This window comes from Oncorhynchus tshawytscha, linkage group LG03, assembly GCF_018296145.1.
Source record: "Oncorhynchus tshawytscha isolate Ot180627B linkage group LG03, Otsh_v2.0, whole genome shotgun sequence".
NCBI classification, from domain to species: Eukaryota; Metazoa; Chordata; class Actinopteri; order Salmoniformes; family Salmonidae; genus Oncorhynchus; species Oncorhynchus tshawytscha.
This window is the reverse complement of record NC_056431.1, coordinates 44,983,355-44,999,243: the sequence shown is the minus strand read 5'-3', so window position 1 is coordinate 44,999,243 and position 15,889 is coordinate 44,983,355. Positions and strand designations below refer to the sequence as shown.

The window sequence follows — 15,889 nt, the reverse complement described above, 5'->3', positions numbered from 1 at the left end:
TGGCGCTTCCCGTGCTAAAATGGCCCTTTGGCCACGAGAGGCCTCTATCATTCTTTATGAGCTCGACCGAACATGCTTCGTTGGACAGCCCTCAGTGACACAGAGCAGGAAATGGTGCTTGGCTCTTTTGATTGGCTGCACTCATGTTGAACTGATGTTGAAATTATGTAGTGTAGCTCGCTCCCGATAAGGCCAGACCCTTGGAGCAAATCAGAGTAATTAGTGCCAATTTGGGCTTGAAGTGATGATCATTATGGAGGACTGGGCCTGTAACCTTTCATCAAATGCCCTCTTCCTCTGCTGTTGATTCACCCTGTTACCCATGGGGGGATTTTCCCTGATTCAGGGATCACTGCAGTGTGATCTTCAAGGTTAGCTGTTTGGCATGAGGTTTGTAAAAACTCTACAAATGTTGAAGGTCTCATTAACATCTCAAATGTGAATTTGGGAGAAATATTTTTAGTGGTAATACTGTAGTAACACAGTGTGTTGAATATTGATCTAGAGATGGATGACACAGGGCATACATTACAATGACTCGCAGTTATTAATGTGACAAAATATGTCTGTGTATTTGATCATGTCAAGTCACACTACATGTCGTACCATTGAGAAAGCTGGGTTTGGAGTCCACATACCCCTGTCCTCCAATTTTGTTCTAGTCCGCACCATTTCTCAGCTTGCAGATGGAACTGTAGTCTGCAGAACACAAGGACACCATAATAGTCACCCCAATTTAAAGGCTCTCAATCCTCTACTGGAATTAAGCTCCATAAAGAACCAGAGCACTTTATAGCCAAAGCACTTCTGGAGAATATGTCGCAGGGGTAATATATTGTAGTTCAGAGTCTTTTCACACATAACCTAACTTGACATTATTGCGCTGATGCAACACTTACTGTTGTTTCAATGCAATGTGTTTTTTTTAAAATGCCTTTTTCTTTTTTTATGTACTCTCTACAACGTCGGTTAATCTTGAATTGTTTACAATCATGTAAGTAGTAGAATTTCATTATATTTCTAAATGAGTAATTAGTTACTAGTCAATATAAAAGATCTTCATGCTTTAAAAATAATTCAAACATATTTGTCTTGCCAGTACATGTTAACTAAGTTGGGGAAAGCTGAGAGAGGAAGAGGTGAAGCGAGAGCGTCCACTCCCATCAAAATTTGAATACAGCGTTAAGCAGATCGGCTGCCTTCCAGCCTTTGCGACAACAACTCCCATTGTTAGGCCTGAGACTAGACCATCTTGTCATTATACACAGTATCTCTGGCTTTCCCCAACTTAAGTCCTGCTTTGTTCACGCTCCCTCGCCAATGGTCGCAATGCCCAACGGTCCCCCGCCCATTTCGCTTATCTTCCAATGAAAAGGAATGGCTTCAGTTGTTTCATCGCCCTACATTGTCTTCAGTTAATCAGCACCATTCGACATCATGTGGTGGCATTCGAAGGCTTGTTTTACCCAATCAGTAGTGGTCTGCATGAAGTTAGAGCCACTCAGTGCTGTTAAAGTGTTCTGTGAAAACGTAGCTCCGCAGTCAATAAAGGCATATAAAGGGTTGTGAACCCGCCCTGATAGCTTCCAGAGCCACGCATAAGACCCACAGGAAACTAGATCATTCATCTTCACCTGATCTGTGAAGTGTCTGGAATTATTCATGGTCAAATTGAATAATAAGAGCCAGCTGCATGGTGAGAATTTGTCTCAGTGTGGATTCCTCTTACATCAATAATTGATGCCACCTCCATAAAGAGCAATCACAGCTAAATGCATTTGGAAAGTGCTACATGCACTGCTGACGCAAGTTAGAGAGAACCCTAGTGACATCAGAGGGAAACAGGAGACTTACTGCTGTACGCAGGGGGAGAATAGACGCAACACGGCAAGACTCTTGGCACAGCAACAATGGGCTGAATGGCATAACATCTCTGAATAGATTGAATACAATCCTTAGCTAGCTCAACTAGCTCCTGTAAACAGCTTGTGTAGCTAACAAAATAATTAAGAGGCAGGCTTAGGTGTACAGCAGCCTACTGCAACGCCGTCACGACCTCTTGGCTTCCCCTACAGTAGTAGTGGGTCCCCAAGGCCTTAGTCAGTTTCATTATTAAACCACACCTTTACTGGTCAGCCCTCTGGCCTCTATGGGCTGAAGCCTCTTATTTGTAATGCAGCCTTTGTAGTATAATGGACCTGCTGCAACCTATGCTTTACTTGAGCGCGTGTGTCCCTCTCCTCTTCCCGTTACTTATACAGGCAGATCCATAGCGGGGGTCCCCAAAGTCTTGTCTGTAATTAATGTGATCTTGCTGGACGCTGGACAGCCGCTCTGGAAAATCATTATTAAATCATTCAATAGCTTTAGTGGATGTACAGGTGTATATGCTGTATATAGGGTTGCTGTCTTTCCCCTTATGCTCTGAATGTGAACGTGCTCTATGCGTTATGACGTGTACGTGTGTGTATAGTGAATGCTGTGTAGGCTGCAGAGTTACCCTAGGAAGCATGAGAGTGAATGTATGTGGTAAGGTAGTGACCGGTGGGAGATGCAGAGGCGAGGTGATTGATAGAGATGGTAAGCTGCTTAGTCCTAAAGGGAAATGTGTAGAATAAACCATTGCCAGCATCATAGATGGACACAGTTGTGCGTCTGGCGCAAATAAAGTCCCAAACTTGGAAATGGGTTGTCTGTCTTAGGCTGGAGTTGTCGGTATTGAGAAGAGCCACGATTTCTCCCTCTGATGGTCTTCTGACATGCCCACGGATCTCACGATGGTCCGTGCTCCTTTGGGACATTGAAGTTGACAGTTACAATGGTTAAGGTTAGGGTTAGGTAAGGATTATGGGTAAGGGTAGGGTTTAAGGTTAGGGTTTAGGGGTAGGGACGTCCCAAGCATCCCGAATAGCACCGACAGTGAAACATCAGCTTTCCTCAGTGTAAGAGAGCTGGTGGACAAGATGATCTGTGTAACAGTATCTGACGTATCACCGGTAACAGCTGAGTAACTCCCCATTGTTCTTAAGGGTCTGAAACCTAAAGTGCATTCGTTGGACGTTGTTGGTTGACGCAGTATAAGCAGCAGCCAAAAACAGAGGTGATTTGACTAAACAATGTGAAGCAAAGGACTCTAAATGCTTTTGATCCTTCGTCACAGGGCAGTGGTGTAAGTGCCTCTCAGGTAAGGCCCCATGGTCTGTGAGATAGACCTGCCCGTACTCTGTCCCAGATACCGTAGGTCTGATTAGTACGGCGATCTCCACAGCACACTGTAAAGTACCACACACCCCTTCTCAGTCCCTTGGCTATGCGTGCATGCATGTGCCTCAGAGCATTGTCGAGAATATTGGATTGGCAGCAACAGAAGGAATGCTGTTCGATTTCTGCCAGCGAAGCGTTGATTAGATTTTCATAACACGCTAATGAACCCCAAGCCATCAAGAGTCATACATCATCTAGCCTGCCCTGTAAGCAGGTGGACCCATGTTTTGTGATACAGAAAGAAAGAAAAGGTGGAGTGGAACATGAAATCTGTTATGCAATTCATGTTATCACCTTGAGGCAAAGGGTCAAACCATTCAGTCAAATGGGGGAAATGTAAACTGGATTGATTTATTTGTCTTGGCAATTAAATGACACTGATGAAAGGCCATTCTTTATTAGATCCATTTTAAAGGTGTGTTTTTCCCCCTGGGCATGGTATGAGAATATAACCGTGCACACAGCTATGTCGTATTTTCATTCCCCTATAGAGTAAAACTGGCCTCAATATTAATAAAGGCAATATTTTTTGGGTCAGAAAATGACAGATTAAGCCAATTGTTTTTCAATGGTCGTCATATGTGGACGGATAAAGGACAACAGAGATGATTGTCTGTCCATAAATGTACAATATGTCCGCCTTTTTACATTTGAAGCTCATCCGAAAATCGATGAGTTGAACTTTTGACGGCCAATACGGACAATAGCTGAATAAATATACAATTCCATTCGTGTTCATGCGTCTCTGTGTGGCCATAGCCTAACAAGGGCAGCTGGCAATCATTATTCTGACTTGGAAGACTGAACTCACCAACCATATGGCTTATTGCTCTCACATTGACTGTCCTATCTTCAACTAACCTTTCCCCCCTGACCTTGGTGTATTGAACAGTAACGATTCCTCTGAATCTATTGGCTGGTCACTGAGTGTCAGGCCGGGCATCCTTTGAACAGTGAACCCTTTTTTTCCTGTGTTGAGCTCAGCGTCTGTATGTCCAACCTATTGACTGTCTGTCTGATGTGATGCCTCCACAGGTGCTGCAGATGTACCTGCCCTTTTGTGGGATTGCCATCTCCAACGCACAGCTCTTCGCTGCCTCCAGAAAAGAGTATGACAGGAGTCGGGTAAGGGAAGCAGGCAGGGACAAGCCAAGGCAGGGTTGGGGGTTGGAGAGTGCACTAGTATCCAAGTATGGTGTCTCTACATCCCCATAGAGCAGCCCACCTCCTCCCCATTGCTGACACTAGTGAGGCTGGGTATTGATCTTTATGAGCCCACTTGCTGCCACTGCAGTAGGGATCAGGGAGCCATGTACAGCCCTGCCTGGACCTCTCTGTTGGAGGAGGGGGCGGGAGGAGGTGGAAGGGACCAGCAGTGTGCCGAGAGGGTCCAGGGTGTAAATCTCACAGGAGGCGTCTAGAGACGCTCTAATGCTTGTCCCACATTATTCTCTGATGGGGGAGAACATAATGAGAACAGAGACCCGCGAGAAGAGGGGAGAGAGAGATACAGAGATCCTCCACCGTTACTCACTGGTTTATGCTCTCTGCTGTGTCTTATTGAGTTGGTAGTGCTTTAGATAAAGTGCCTGATCTACTTTATTGTGGAACGGTGGCATATGATATTATCCTGTCCCCTTACGTATTAGAAACCATCATAATTCTAGCTCTGTGAGGTGAAACATCTCCATTGAAATGGCTTTGAGTATTTATTAGTTGCGTCTGAAAAGTGATCTTATGTCTTGTGCAGTGTCTAGATGACCAGACATGCATTGACTAATAGCAGCAGTAATGTCTGTGTGTCTGTGCTGTGACCTTTGACCTGCAGTCGCTCCTGGAGGTGGTCAACGACCTGTTTGAGGAGCAGACAGACCTGGAGAAGATTGTGAGGAAGATCATGTACCGCGCCCAGACTCTGCTCAAGTGTGAGCGCTGCTCTGTCCAACTGCTGGAGGACATTGAGTCACCGGTAGGCTCTTACTCTCTCTCTCTCTCTCTCTCTCTCTCTCTCTCTCTCCCTCTGTCTCTCTCTATCTTTCCTCACTGACTAGGGTTAGATTTCTATCCAGAATTAATATCTATCTGATGTATTGTGCTTTGTACTTGACAAATTGTTTGTTACTTCAGTACCTGAGGAAATACTGGAGGGACATTTCCATTTGAAACAATTCTACCAGTGGTGTTTTCTCTTTTCATCCCACAGGTGGTGAAATTCACCAAGTCGTTCGAACTGCTGTCCCCCAAATGCAGTGCAGACATAGAAAGCAGGTAAAGTTGGTGCACAGTTGTCCATCCTAACAGTCCACTCGTTCCCATGGAGAAATCCACTGTCCAGTCTGGATTTACTGATTAACATATGAACACTTCACCACCTCATACTGTATACGGAATCTCCTCTGTAAAAAAATCTCTTCATATTTATCAGAGTCATCAAAAGACCCGTGGCCTAATTGGCCAACTTAAATGCACATTTGACAAATGAGTTTGTGTGACATTTACGGATTTAAAGATTCAAATCTGTCCAGTTGACAGCCCTTTGAAAGCAGGAGTTCTTTCCACATGAGCTGCGTGTGTGCTTCTGCGTAGTGAGTGCAGCTCGTATTCTGTCACACAAATATTCCCATTTCCCTCTGCTCCTGATGTCAAGGCTCTCGCCAAAGAATCGCAGCTCCGCCTTTGCAGACATACACCGCCGGAGGACCTGCGAAGTCTGCGCAAAACCTCATCTGACTAGTTCTAAGCTCAAACAGTGAAAACTGTTTGTTAATTTTCTCTGTGGAACTTCTTCGAAAAAGGGAAGAAAATGTGGAGATTAAATATGGCGGAAGTAATATTGGGGATTGTAAATGCGGAAGGCCATGTTGTAGGAATCCTCCTTAATTGGGGTTTGGAGCTTCTCTCCCCCGCGAGGCAGGGGAAGGGCTGGAAGTGGAGGGGCTGGAGACAATGTGGGTTGTTTATGGATGGAAAAACCTCACCAAAAGGATGACAAATTATCCTCCAGTCCGGTGCAGGCTACAACAGACATGCCCACTTCAAGGCTGCAATGATAACTACTGCTGTAATTAAAAAAAGCATCTTAGCATAATGATATAGTAATCAGTGAAATGTCAGGCTGCATGGCTGGCCAGTTCAGCCGTTTCTGACAGGAGACGCATAACCTTTGATTTGTGTTGCTCTTATCATGTGAAGTGCACACTGCTCTCCCATAATGGCAGACAAATGACCATAGCCTGATTCCAAGTTATAAAGTAAACAGAAATGATCACCAAGTTCAAAGGAATATGTGTTTATGATGCTATTCCAAAAGGTTATTTTTGCGTAGGGGATTGTGCAAGATTTATGTGTTTAATTAAGTGAATAAATCTGACGTCAAAGGCGTAGGCGTTTTAAAGCACCTGGGAAATTCTATACCCTTGGGGAGAATAATTTTGAGGTACTGTGTGCTTCCATTGCTGGTTCTCTGGCTGCACCTAACGGGAGGCAGAAGAAGCTAGAGAAGTGATCACACTACTGAGGTTTAGTCCCTGCTGCGTGTGTGTGGGTTTTACATCTACATGGGGGAGATATCAGAGAGATTTCAGAGGACACAGTGTCTCTATGTGTATCTTTAAAGTTCCTTGTCAATAAACAAGTATGTACAGTATGGTGTCGTTAGGGGAAAGGCACAGGAGGCGCTAGCTGAGAAATATGCTATGGATGCACCCTAACCTGAATGCGAAGCCTGTGTTGAGGAAGGAGTCAATTCTCCCGCAGTGTGGGCGTCTACTGGGGAGGAAGACAATCCCACAATTAACTTTTCATTACTTCAGAAGGTGCTGGAGAGCCTTATTGATATCCATGAGACATTCATTAAATACAAATCATGGCAAAAAAGGGAAACAACAACAACAGCGGACGTGCATGTGCCTGAGTTTGAGATGTGAAAAAGAATCCCTTTTCGAAGAGGATAATGATGACGGTTATTGATGGTCAAAGACCAAACCAACCAAACAAAAGGTTGAACAACATGATCCGAGCCACAACGGAAGATTTGTCCTCTCAGTGAACAAGCATGTGACTTATGGTCCTTCTCCTCCTCTTCTCCACTGCATTGTCAATAATTACAACGACCCAAATATTTCACTTTCTCTCTTCTCCTCCCTCCACGTCCGGGTGTCCCTGTAGTTTTAAAGACAGCATGGAGAAGTCCTCCTACTCTGATTGGCTCATCAACAACAGTATAGCAGAGTTGGTAGCGTCCACTGGTCTGCCCGTCAACATCAGTGATGCCTACCAGGATCCCCGGTTTGACGCAGAGGTAAAATCGTCTCCTCTGGAGCTACATTACAATATACAGTTGAAGTCAGAAGTTTACATACACTTAGGTTGGAGTCATTTTAAACTCGTTTTTCAACCACTCCACAAATTTCTTGTTAACAAACTATAGTTTTGGCAAGTCGGTTAGGACATCTACTTTGTGCATGACACAAGTCATTTTTCCAACAATTGTTTACAGACAGATTATTTCACTTATCATTCACTGTATCACAATTCCAGTGGGTCAGAAGTTTACATACACTAAGTTGACTGTGTCTTTAAACAGTTTGGAAAATTCCAGAAAATTATGTCATGGCTTTAGATGCTTCTCATAGGCTAATTGACTTAATTTGCGTCAATTGGAGGTGTACCTGTGGATGTATTTCAAGGACTACCTTCAAACTCAGTGCCTCTTTGCTTGACATCAAGGGAAAATAAAAATAAACCAGCCAAGACCTCAGAAAAAAAATTGTAGACCTCCACAAGTCTGGTTCATCCTTGGGAGCAATTTCCAAACGCCTGAAGGTACCACATTCATCTGTATAAACAATAGTATGCAAGTATAAACACCATGGGACCACGCAGCCGTCATACCGCTCAGGAAGGAGACGTGTTCTGTCTCCTAGAGATTAATGTACCTTGGTGCAAAAAGTGCAAATCAATCCCAGAACAACAGCAAAGGACCTTATGAAGATACTGGAGGAAAGGTACAAAAGTATCTATATCCACAGTAAAACGAGTCCTATATCGACATAACCTGAATGGCCGCTCAGCAAGGAAGAAGCCACTGCTCCAGAACTGCCATAAAAAAGCCAGACTACGGTTTGCAACTGCACATGGGGACAAAGATCGTACTTTTTGGAGAAATGTCCTCTGGTCTGATGAAACGAAAATAGAACTGTTTGGCCATAATGACCATTGTTATGTTTGGAGGAAAAAGAGGGAGGCTTGCAAGCCGAAGAACACCATCCCAACCGTGAAGCACGGTGGTGGCAGCATCATGTTGTGGGGGTGCTTTGCTGCAGGAGGGACTGGTGCACTTCACAAAATAGATGGCATCATGAGGATGGAAAATTATGTGGATATATTGAAGCAACATCTCAAGACATCAGTCAGGAAGTTAAAGCTTGGTCGCAAATGGGTCTTCCAAATGGACAATGAGCACAAGCATACTTCCAAAGTTTGGGGTCATGGCTTAAGGACAACAAAGTCAAGGTATTGGAGTGGCCATTGCAAAGCCCTGACCTCAATCCTATAGAAAATTTGTGGGCAGAACTGAAAAAGCGTGTGCGAGCAAGGAGGTCTACAAACCTGACTCAGTTACATCAGCTCTGTCAGGAGGAATGGGCCAAAATTCACCTAACCTATTGTGGGAAGCTTGTGGAAGGCTACCCAGAACGTTTGACCCAAGTTAAACAATTTAAAGGCAATGCTACCAAATGCTAATCGAGTGTATGTAAACCTCTGACACACTGGGAATGTGATGAAAGAAATAAAAGCTGAAATAAATCATTCTCTCTACTATTATTCTGACATTTTACATTCTTAAAATAAAGTGGTGATCCTAACTGACCAAAGACAGGGAATTGTTACTAGGATTAAATGTCAGGAATTGTGAAAACTGAGTTTAAATGTATTTGGCAAAGGTGTATGTAAACTTCCGACTTCAACTGTACTGTATACAGTGCCTTCAGAAAGTATTCAGACCCTTTGACTTTTTCCACATTTTGTTAGGTTACAGCCTTATTCTAAAATGGATTATTGTTTTTTCCCCTCATCAATCTACACACAATACAACATAATGACAAAGCAAAAATAGTTTTGTAGAAATGTTTTGCAAATTTATATATATATAAAAAATCTATATATCACATTACATAAGTATTCAGACCCTTTACTCAGTGCTGTATTGAAGGACCTTTGGCAGCGATTACAGCCTTGAGGTATTCTCAGGTATGATGCTACAAGCTTGGCACACCTGTATTTGGGGAGTTTCTCCCATTCTTCTCTGCAGATCCTCTCAAGGTCTGTCAGGTTGGATGGGGAGCGTTGCTGCACAGATATTTTCAGGTCTCTCCAGTGATGTTCGATCGAGTTCAAGTCCAGATTCTGGCTGGGCCACTCAAGGACATTCAGAGACTTGTCCCGAAGCCACTCCTGTGTTGTCTTGGCTGTGTGCTTAGGGTCTATTGGAAAATTAACCTTCGCCCCAGTCTGAGGTCCTGAGCGCTCTGGAGCAGGTTATCATCAAGGATCTCAATGTACTTTGCTCCTTTCATCTTTGCCTCAATCCTAACTAGTCTCCCAGTCCCTGCCGCTGAAAACATCCCCACAGCATTGTGCTTCCACCACCATGCTTCACCGTAGGGATTGTGCCAGGTTTCCTCCAGATGTGACGCTTGGCATTCAGGCCAGAGAATCTTGTTTCTTGTCGTCTGAGAGCCCTTTAGGTGCCTTTTGGCAAACTCCAAGCGGGCTATCATGTGCCTTTTACTGAGGAGTGGCTTCTGTCTGGCCACTCTACCATTAAGGCCTGACTGGTGGAGTGCTGCAGAGATGGTTGTCCTTCTGGAAGGTTCTCCCATCTTCACAGACAAACTCTAGAGCTCTGTCAGAGTTACCACCGGGTTCTTGGTCACCTCCCTTACCAAGGCCCTTCTCCCCTGATTGCTAAGTTTGGCCTGCCAGCCAGCTCTAGGAAGGGTTTTGGTGAATCCAAACTTCTTCCATTTAAGAATGATGGAGGCCACTGTGTTCTTGGGGACCTTCAATGCTGCAGAAATGTTTTGGTACTCCCCAGATCTGTGCCTCGACACAATCCTGTCTCGGATTGCTCTACGGACAATTCCTTCTACCTCATGCCATGGTTTTTGCTCTGACATGCACTGTCAACTGTGGGACCTTATATAGACAGGTGTGGCCTTTCCAATTTAATTTACCACAGGTGGACTCCAATCAAGTTATAGAAACATCTCAAGGATGATCAATGGAAACAGTATGCACCTGAGCTCAATTTCTAGTCTCATAGCAAAGGGTCTGAATACCTATGTAAATAAGGTATTTCTGTTTTTTATATTTAATAAATGTGCAAAAAAAATGTAAACCTGTTTTTACTTTATCATTATTGGGTATTTGTGTGTAGATTACTGAGGATTGTTTTCTCTCCATTTAATCCATTTTAGAATAAGGCTATAACGTAACAAAATGTGGAATAAGTGAAGGGGTCTGAATACTTTCCGAAGGCACTGTATGTACCATGTTTAGGTGCTTACTGTACAGTATATACATTTACTGTATGTATTTGAATGATAACCAAAACCATTCAGCAGCTATTTTTATTGGTTAAAATCGGAGAAGCAAGCCTCATAAAAGACCCAAACAATACTACAGCTTTGATTGCTGTCACATGATTATGAATTATATATGATAATATCCGTTTGATATGGCTCCGAGGCTTTTCTGTCTGATGTTTGAGTTCCGATCTCAACGGTTGATCTTCACGTGATAATAATGGTCGATAAAATGCAACCAACGGTGCCCCTGTTTTTGTGATTGTATTGAAAATGATTATGTCCGATCCACAGTGAACCTTGTACCTATGCAGAGTTGAAATACTGCTGAAAGAATGCATGCGTTACATTCTCTACAGTGCCTTCAGAAAGTATTCACACCCCTTGACTTTTTCCACTTGTTGTGTTACAGCCTACACACAATACCACGTGGTATTGAATCAACAACATTGTAGTTACTCCACAATTCTAACCTAACTGACACACAATACCACATAATGTGAAAGTGCAATTATGTTTTTCAACATTTTTACAAGTTAATACAACATTTAAAGCTGAAATATCTTGAGTCAAGTATTCAAGCCCTTTGCTATGGCAAGCCTAAATAGGTTTAGGAGTAAATATGTGCCTAACAAGTCTCATAATAAGTTGCATGGACTCACTCGGTGTACAATAATAGTGTTTAACATGATTTTTAAATGACTACCTCATCTCTTTACCCCACACATACAATTATCGGTAAGGTCTCTCAGTCGAACAGTGAATTTTAAACAGAGATGCAACCACAAACACCAGGGATGTTTTCTAATACCTTGCAAAGAAGGGTACCTATTGGTAGAAAAAAAATAAGATGGTGTATCAATACACCCAGTCAATACAAAGATAAAGACGTCCTTCCTAACTCAGTTGCCGGAGAGGAAGGAAACCTCTCATGGATTTCACCATGAGACTGATGGTGACTTTAAAACAGTTACAGAGTTTAATGGCTGTGATAGGAGAAAACTGAGGATGAATCAACAACATTGTAGTTACTCCACAATTCTAACCTAACTGACAGAGTGAAAAGAAGGAAGCTTGTACAGAATACAAATATTCCAAAGCATGCTTTCTGTTTGCACTATAGTAATACTACAAAACATGTGGCGAAGCAATTCACTTTTTGTCCTCAATACAAAGTATTATGTTTGTGGCAAATCCATTACAACACAATGCTGAGTACCACTCACAATATTTTCAAGCATAGTGATGGCTGCATCATGTTATGGCTATGCTTGTCATCTTTAAGGACTGGGAAGTTTTTCAGGGTAAAAAAAAAAGAAACGGAATGGCACTAAGCACAGGCAAAGAACCTAGAGGGAAACCTGGTTCAGTCTGTTTTCTACCAAACACTGGGAGATTAATTCACCTTCCAGCAGGAAAATAACCTAAAACACAATGCCAAATCTACACTGGAGTTGCTTACCAAGAAGACAGTGAATGAACATGAGTGGCCGAGTTACAGTTTAGAATTAAATCGGCTTGAATATCTAAGGCAAGACCTGAAAATGGTTGCATAGCTATGATCAACAACCAATTTGACAGAGCTTGAAGAATTTTGAGAAGAATAATGGGCAGATGTTGCTCAATCCAGGTGTGGAAAGCTCTCAGAGCTCTTAGAGATGACTCACAGCTGTAATCGCTGCCAAAGGTGCTTCTACAATGTATTGACTCAGGGGTGTGAATACTTATGTAAATTAGATAATTCTGTATTTCATAAATTTTAACATTTCTAAAAACATGTTCTCACTTTGTCATGATGAGGTGTTGTGTGTAGATGGGTGAGATTTAAAAAAAATATATATAATCAATTTTGTAACAAAACCAAATGTAGATGAAGGGGTATGAATACTTTCTGAAGGCACCGTATGTCTCTCAAAGATACAGTTTACATGTCTAATAAATCCTAACAGCCCAGTTTCAGCTCCAGTCTCTTTTCTCTTTCATTTAGGCAGATCAGTTCTCCGGCTTCCACATTCGTTCAGTGCTTTGTGTACCTATTTGGAACAGCAACCATCAAATCATTGGTAAATTCTCAAATTGTCCTTTTTTTCACAGACTTCTTTTGATAGTCAGTTGTGCCATTACATGTCCGTTGAGAAATCTGTGTTGACAGATGTCAAAACAAAGAAATAATCCAGCATTCAAGCTTAAAGTGATTTTAATAATGAGAGAGGAACATCAACAAACCAACGTACATGATGTCCCAAACCTCAGATAACCTCAGATTGTCACTGTGTCTTGTTTGGAGAATCCAGAGAGGATACTCCGCCTGCTCTCCTAGGTAGCATTTAGATGCTCAATTAAAGGGACGATCTGGGATTGATACATCCATTTCTGGACTTTTAAATTAATGATATATAGCCATTGATTCTTGAAGAATATAATGCATTAATGTCTATTACACTTAGTTCAACTGTTTAAATCCATCGCAACCCTAAGCTTGTTTTACTCCATTGCTTGTGAACACTGTAATTGCAAACAAACACTTTATAGCTTCAAAACATGGTTAAAACTGTCATTTTAATTCCACGGATGATCAGTCCTTGCATCCATAGCTCCATCTTATGAATTTGACTGTGGTTACATTTCTCCTGCCCCGTCTTTTAGCTGTTTACCGAAAAAGTGGAAAGGTGACGTTTTGTGATTCCCAGATTGCCCTTTCAAAGCAGTATAGCCTGATTAAAGCCAAGCCTTCATATCAGTCAGTTCTCACAGAGGAGGAGTTCCCTCCCTAGTCCTGGCTGCTCCACCATGCAGTGTTCTGTGCTCCTCAACCACCCCAAGGTCCTCACCACTCTGATACATCATTGATCTACAGTCTGGTGTTGGTGCTGGATATTGCAAGGAGAGGCAATGCTAGCAGCTAGACTCAGGCCCACAGAGATCTGACTTGGGAAGTCATTAGTTTTCTTTCTGTGCAAAGTGATCAGCAGCATGGCTGCCAGGGAAAGCACTGCTACAGACGGTCAGTCGCGACCACAGATCATTGTGGGTGGGTATGTGTGCGTGTGTGTGCGTGCGTGCAAGCAAGCATTGTGTGTGTGTGTGTGTGTATGCGTGTACATGTGTGTACATGCATGTGTGTGTGCTCGTGGAGGTTGGGAGGGGGATGGAAGAATGAGAGACAGAGGGAGCAGGAGAGAGGGGTGGGTGGGCGTGTGCGTGCGTGCAAGCATTGTGTGTGTGTGTGTGTGTGCATGGAGGTTGGGAGGGGAAGAGGGAGCAGGCGAGGGAGCAGGAGAGAGGGGTGGGTGGGTGTGTGTGCGTGAAAGCATTGTGTGTGTGTGTGTGTGTGTGTGTGCGTGCATGCGTGCGTATGGAGGTTGGGAGGGGGATAAGAGAGAGAGTGAGCAGGAGAGAGAATAATGTGTGTGTGGGAGGAAACTATCAGGATCTGGACTGAAAGCCATTATAAAGCCATTATAAAGCACAACAGCAGCAGAGAAATGATCAAGTCAAAGATCTGTTTATTCAGAAGGTAGATATCCTCCTGCCACGTACCGAGGTTATGATATAACAGTATAGAGGAAAAAGGCCTTGGGCTAGATTGTTACATCACTGTTATCTCAATGCTCTTCTAAATAGGTTGTAAAAATATGATTCCATCTTCAGTGATATTGACAGCACCCCAGTAACCTACGGTACAACCCATAGAGACATACTGTAGAACGTACAATGACCTCTCCAGAGACTCAATGCTAACTTGAATATCTGCTTGTTAGCATAATTTCTCTCGGGTGATAGAAGACGATTCTCTATCAACTAACAATTAGCCTTATCAGCAAAGTCCTGGGTTTTTTAATTAGTAGATAAACTGAGGAGAGCAGCCTGTCTTTGCTTGCTGGCGTGCCTCCAAACGAGGGGACTTGTATTTGAAATAAAAGATCAAAGGATACACCGTGTTCTATTGTTGCCATCGACATGACCTCCAACCTTACATTACAACAGGCTTAGACACTTTAATTACTCAGGTCAACAACACTACGGTTTCCTGTTTCTTACTCCTTCTTCTAGGAAATACAGTGACATGAGTCCACGCAAAAACAACAGTGTAGAAGCATTGCATATTGCACTGAAAAGTGATAGCAGAAAATGCCTTGTTTTATCAATGACTTTAATGAATGTGTGGGTGTGATTTCCTCCTGCTAATTGGGGTTGTGGGAGCGGAACTAGTGTGTGTATGACAGCCCAGTCAATGGTAGCCCAGCCCTAATGAACTAGTGTCAGATAAAATGATGGCTCTCAGGAATGGCCGTTGTCTCAGAAAGAGGAGGGCTTTAGCCTGGTCTGCGTCTGTGGTAGTGTCAGTGATCCTGATGTCTGTTGTTGCAGGTGTGGCTCAGGTGCTCAACAGGCTGGATGGTAACCAGTTTGATGATGCAGACCAGAGACTGTTCGAGGTAGGACTTTTGTTTTGCGTGGTGTGCGTAGGTGCTGCATGTGTGTGCGTGTGTGTGTGTGTGAACAAGTTGTTTGTCTGTTATGACGTCAAACATGTCTCCCTGTTTCGGTGTGTCGTGACCTTGGGAGTGTAACAGCAGTGTGGTGTGTTTCAGGCCTTTGTGATCTTCTGTGGCCTTGGCATCAACAACACCATCATGTACGACCAGGTGAAGAAGTCCTGGGCCAAACAGTCCGTGGCTCTCGACGTAAGCACCAATGTTCATTCCTTTTTATAGCACTTAAAGGGGGTCTGAACGCACCAATTCTGCATGTGTTTTTCTGCTGCTCCTTAAGAAAAATACGATTTGGATCTTGGGGGTGTGGTTTGATGTGCCTGTGTTATATTCGCTTATCGTACCCTGGAAGTTACTGTTGGTTGTCACTCTTGAGACACCATAGCAACCACACAGCCACCACCACTTCCTCAAAATAGTCAGAACTAATTTAAGATAAATCAAAAAATCTGTTATTAATTTTGAGGTTTTTGCAGAGGAGGTCTTAGTCACCCAATTGTACATCTAGCTAAGGTGTTTGGTGCAGTATTTCTCAAGTTA

At 43.1% G+C, this 15,889-nt stretch overlaps 1 protein-coding gene across 1 annotated transcript in view; it reads left to right on the top strand.

Moving 5' to 3' along the window:
• Window positions 1-15,889, top strand: part of LOC112245951 (dual 3',5'-cyclic-AMP and -GMP phosphodiesterase 11A) — a 59,865-nt gene that overhangs the window by 9,760 nt on the left and 34,216 nt on the right. The window contains exons 3-9 of the mRNA XM_024414174.2: window positions 4,300-4,389; window positions 5,093-5,233; window positions 5,468-5,532; window positions 7,432-7,564; window positions 12,841-12,916; window positions 15,225-15,292; window positions 15,449-15,541. Coding sequence (XP_024269942.1) covers window positions 4,300-4,389; window positions 5,093-5,233; window positions 5,468-5,532; window positions 7,432-7,564; window positions 12,841-12,916; window positions 15,225-15,292; window positions 15,449-15,541 — 666 coding nt within the window. The remainder of the gene's footprint in view (window positions 1-4,299; window positions 4,390-5,092; window positions 5,234-5,467; window positions 5,533-7,431; window positions 7,565-12,840; window positions 12,917-15,224; window positions 15,293-15,448; window positions 15,542-15,889) is intronic.